Source organism: Austrofundulus limnaeus, unplaced genomic scaffold, assembly GCF_001266775.1.
Source record: "Austrofundulus limnaeus strain Quisiro unplaced genomic scaffold, Austrofundulus_limnaeus-1.0 Scaffold169, whole genome shotgun sequence".
Lineage (NCBI taxonomy): Eukaryota > Metazoa > Chordata > Actinopteri > Cyprinodontiformes > Rivulidae > Austrofundulus > Austrofundulus limnaeus.
The window spans coordinates 950,608-956,048 of NW_013952571.1; the positions used below are offsets into that span (position 1 = coordinate 950,608).

Here is a 5,441-nt window from a genome sequence, read left to right on the forward strand (position 1 = left end):
CATTAAAGAAGGAATAAACTATAGATTGTTTAAAAAAGGGGAGTAAATTTAGAATTTATAATAATAGAAACATGGACAAAAAATGGATACATAAAAATAATAAATTATTARAATCCAGGTAAAAAATTATCAACAGAAATATTAAATGACATTATTGAACAGTTAAATGGGAAAGCAATATGGTGTGGTAATTTTAATGGGCATAACACATTGTGGGGTGATAAAAATGATCACAGTGGGTTACTAATAGAAGAAATTATGGACACTAAAAATCTGGTGTGTTTAAATGATGGTAGCACTACAAGAATAAATGTAACAACAGGAAAAGAATCAGCAACAGACTTTACAATAGTATCAGACTCTCTGGCAGGAATCAGTTCATGGCAAGTTCTCAAAGACACAACAATAGGAAGTGACCACCATCCCATAATAATCAAACTAGAGTTAGAAGCACAGAGGTATGATACGAGAGGAACACAAAAATGGAGTTTAAATAACGCTAACTGGGCAACATTTTTGGAAGTAGGTGATAAGGAAATGGCAAAAATAGATTTAAATGTAGACACTGABCAATTAAATACAGCAATATGTTCAGCTATTATGGAGGCAGCAAACAAATCAATAAAGAAGAAAGGAGGAAAGAATAAGAAAAAAATAGTACCATGGTGGACYAAAGAATGTGAAAAAGCAATTAAGTCACGAAATAAAGCTTTTAAAATGCAAAAAAGGAATCACAATAATCAAAATCTAATAGAGTATAAAAAAAGGCAAAGTATAGTAAGAAAAACAAAAAAAAATACGAAAAAAGAATATTGGAGAGGTTTTTGTAGTTTGGTGGGAAGAGAAACTGAAATAAGCAAAGTTTGGTCAATGATTAAAAGAATGAATGGAATAAAACAAGAATATGGATATCCAATAATACAAGACGGAGAAATAATTGCAGTTGAAAATAAGGATAAAGCTGAAATACTAGCTAAAACTTTTGTTAAAATTCTTGGTAAAAACAATATTAGTGAAGAAGGAAGAAAAGGAAGAGAAAAACCATATTAGAGAATAGAACATTATTAGAAGAAGAGGAATGTGGAAATGATTTAATAAATATACCATTCAATAAAACTGAATTAAATAGAACATTACAAAAATGTGAAATATCCACACCAGGTCAAGACCAAATATGTTATATAATGATAAAAAATCTTAGTGATAAGTCAAAAGACATTATATTAGAACTATATAACAGAGTATGGGAKGAAGGAAAATTACCACAATCATGGAAGGAAGCAATAATCATACCGATAAAGAAACCAGGAAAAGATCATACACAACCAGGAAATTACAGACCAATWGCTTTAACATCTAACATTTGCAAAATAATGGAAAAAATGATAAATGAAAGATTAACATATTATATAGAAAAGAAAGAACACATGTCAACATTTCAAAGCGGGTTTAGAAAAGGAAGGAATACGATGGATCCAGTATTATGTCTGGAGCATGAAATTAGGAAAGCACAACTAAATAAATAGAGTGTAGTAGCTGTATTTTTTGATGTAGAGAAAGCTTACGACATGATGTGGAGAGAAGGTTTACTTATAAAATTAAAGAAGATAGGAATTAAAGGACAAATGTTTAAATGGATCYAAGATTTTTTATCAGAAAGAAAAATACAGGTAAAAATAGGTCAACAATHTTCAAACAAATATGTAATAGAAAACGGTACACCTCAAGGAAGTATAGTCAGTCCATTATTATTTTCTTTGCTAATAAATGATATGTTTAATGTTATAGAAGAGGGGATGGAAGGTCGTTATTTGCAGATGACGGGGCTTTATGGAAAAGAGGGAAAAATATAGAATTTATAGCAAAGAAGATACAGACAGAAATTAGGAAGGTGGAAAATTGYTCACAAAAATGGGGATTTAAATTCTCTGTTGAGAAAACTAAAATAGTCATTTTTACAAGGCAAAAGATTATTAACAATGTCGAAATTAAATTATATGGAAAAGTTCTTGAGCGTGTGAAACAATTTAAATTTCTAGGAATATGGTTTGATGAGAGAATAACATGGTCAGTTCATATCCAAAAAGTAGAGGATAAATGTAAAAAAACATTAAATATAATAAGATGTTTAATAGGAAGAGACTGGGGAGCAGACAGGAAGTCACTCAAAACTATTTATACAGGACTCATCAGATCAACACTGGACTATGGAAGCATTGTTTACAATTCAGCATCAGACACATCTTTAAAAAACTTAAACAATATTCAATATCAGGCATTAAGAATAATTACAGGAGCATTTAAAACAACACCCACAGGAGCAATATTAGCAGAAATGGGAGAATCACCACTAGACATCAGGAGAGAACAGTTAGCATTACATTATTGGGTAAATTTAAAAGGACATGAATAAAATCATCCAACACAACAAGTRTTACAATCATGCTGGGAAAAGGAAAAAAAAAGGAAACTAAAAGTTTTGGTTGGATCATAAATCAGAAAACAACAGAAATACAAATCAATAACATAGATGTTATTCCAACAATACCACTACCAGTCATACATCCATGGATATTTGCAGAACCATCAGTAGATCTGAAACTATTAGGAAAAAATTGTACTATAAACTCAAATACAGTCATAGATTATATTAATCAATATTATGGTTATCTTCAAATATATACAGACGCATCAAAAAATACAGTAGATCAAGTCGGAGCAGCATTCATAGTACCAGAATTATAAGTAAAAGTAGGGAAAAGGATCAGTGATAAATTATCAGTATATACAGGAGAAATGTTAGCAATATTATTAGCTGTTCAATGGATTGAGGATAATAAACCACTCAGATCAATAATTTGTTCAGACTCCAGCTCTTCATTAATCAGTATAAAAAATAATAGTTCAGAAAGTAGATCAGACATATTATTTGAAATACAACAAACACTGTACAGGATTAAAATGATGGGATTAATAGTAACATTCATCTGGATACCAGCACACATAGGAATAAAAGGAAATGAAATGGCAGATAAAGAAGCAAAAAAGGCTACCAAAATAAAGTCGTTGATGAACTAAAATTCAGTAAAACAGAAATAAAAAGCATTATAAAGGTGAAAATGAGACAGAAATGGCAAAAACAATGGGAGGAAGAAAGAAAAGGTTGATGGTTGTATAAAATTCAACGGAAAGTGGGAGAAATGAGGAATGCTGGAGGAAACAGAAGGGAGGAAATAGTCATATCAAGACTCAGATTAGGACATACAGGATTAAATAAATCATTATTTATAATTGGAAAACATAATACTGGAAAATGTGATTACTGTGGAGAAGATGAGGATATAGAACATGTTTTAATACATTGCAAAAAATACCAAAATGAAAGAAATCAATTGATTAAAAGACTCAATGAAATCAAAATAAGATTTGATATTATAGAAATATTACGAATTCAAATTCTGAAACCTTTCAATTGTTATTAAAGTCTTTAAGACAGACTCGACTGTATGAAAGAATATAGGGTTGTTTTTTTTTAGAGCTGTTCCATTCCACACTCCACACCAGTAGGTGGCGGTAATGCACCTTAACGTTGTTTGTCAACTGCCAAAAAATAACGAAGAAGAAGACGAGGGTGACAATCAGGGTTATGTGGGGCAGCTGAGCTGAGACACACAGGGGAGCAGAAACACTAGGAAAACCAAGGAAAATAAATACAGACTATGACAGAATATAGCAGGTTTTCTTTAGAATTTGAGAAATCTGGGCACCACTTCTATTAGTTTTTTCCCCATCAGATGCTGTACTCAGTGACTTTCAGCTCTCAGGTTTGTTTTCCAATTTATGTTTCCAATACAATTTCTTTTCCAAATATATGGCAGAAAAACAAACACTTCCATGTTATATGACTATGATCTTGTGGCCATTTTATTCTGTTATGAATTATGAATCCCTGCTAATAGACCATTTCTCTGTTTAACTTGTCATGTCCACAGGTTCATAAATTTTTTTTTATCATAACTGAGGACTTTATTGCCTCTTTATTGCATTACAGAGGGGACTTCAGTAAATGTCTAAGTGACCCTCTCAGAGGGCTGGGGACAGTCCCACCCCACTGCTGCATAACAGATAAGGACAGACTGGGAGTAAGGGACAAGAGGAGGCTCCCTATTATCTTCTGATTCATTTTAAATGCGGTAAACCGGTCCTTTCAGGTCACCTGAAGGCTTACACGCCCATGGCAGGTGGTGTGTCTTCCCCATCGACTGCCTTACTGCCCACTTCAACATCCACCGTGGCTGCAGGGGCAGCATAGTATAATTAGGTTTCACTGTCATTGACAGAATGTGCCTCACTTCCCACTGAGTTCTTTCTCTTCCTTCAAGTTAGAATGCATCAATTATGCAGCAGTATAAAGACCTTATTATAAGTGCTCTAGGCAACTTTTGCCTCACTTTATCCTGTTAGATTAAGTTTTCAGAGATGAGGTGCATTTTGTAAATCTCTCCACTAGAAAGAAATCATGATCAAATTTGAAATGTTTCACAAGAACCAACCAACAGTTTTTTATGTGTTCAGTTTCTCTTTTCAACATTCATCATATACTTTTTATTTTATTGGCATGTTATTGTAGTCTTTGTCCTCCCATGCAAATGCCAAATGACAGCTAATAAAACTGAACACGGTTGTGCTCTAATAGAAAGAAAATGGGCTCCCTCAAGCAGGCATTTGGTTTTGGAGTGACAGAAATTGGATGACAGGAGAGGATGCTCATACGATATGTCATCTGGGAAATCAAACCTGCTCAGTTCACTTGCTCTGAAAGTTGGCAAACAGGTACACCTTTGCTAACAGGGAGGTGGAGAACTCCCACAGCAATTCTCTGTGAAGCTTGGTGAGGCTGTGAAGGAAGGGGGGATGGAGAGAGAGAGAGTGTGTGTGACAGGAAGGTGAGAACATGAACAGATGGAGAGACACAGGGAATCTACAGTTCCAGTCATTTAAAAACAGGTGCTATGCATAGCCAAGCTTCTAACATATCATCTCTTCAAAATATCATTTCAGTCAGTCATTAAAAAATATCCCTCCTCACACACAAGCTATAGATTTCTACTGTCTCCCCAGGGAGCGAGGATGAAAATGAATTTAAGGCCCCTCAAGTCATTGAATTTTCTTTTTATCACCACATATCCCCGCTACATATGATTCACTGGGTCGCATGTTGTGCAGGACGTCTTTCCGCCTGACTAGCTACCAGCTCTCACCCGCCAGATGAGGATCATTTTCCCTGCTGAGAAAATCTCCACATTCAGACACACTCCCTGCTGATGTTCTGCACAGATCTTCAATCACATTCAACTCTTTATCAACATGTGAGGCATTTGAGTTTGGAAAAGCACATTTCCCATTGAAGGCTGCTTCAAATAATAAATAAATATATATAT

At 34.0% G+C, this 5,441-nt stretch overlaps 1 protein-coding gene across 1 annotated transcript; it reads left to right on the plus strand.

Annotated features, from left to right (window-relative positions):
- Positions 1–62: 62 nt before the first annotated feature.
- Positions 63–1,384, plus strand: LOC106523904 (uncharacterized; the record flags this gene model as incomplete). The annotated part of the gene is given in 1 exon segment (XM_014017482.1): positions 63–1,384. A coding segment is annotated over 1 exon segment (988 nt), but the record flags the coding sequence as incomplete, so codon positions are not given.
- Between the last annotated feature and the right edge of the window lie 4,057 nt (positions 1,385–5,441).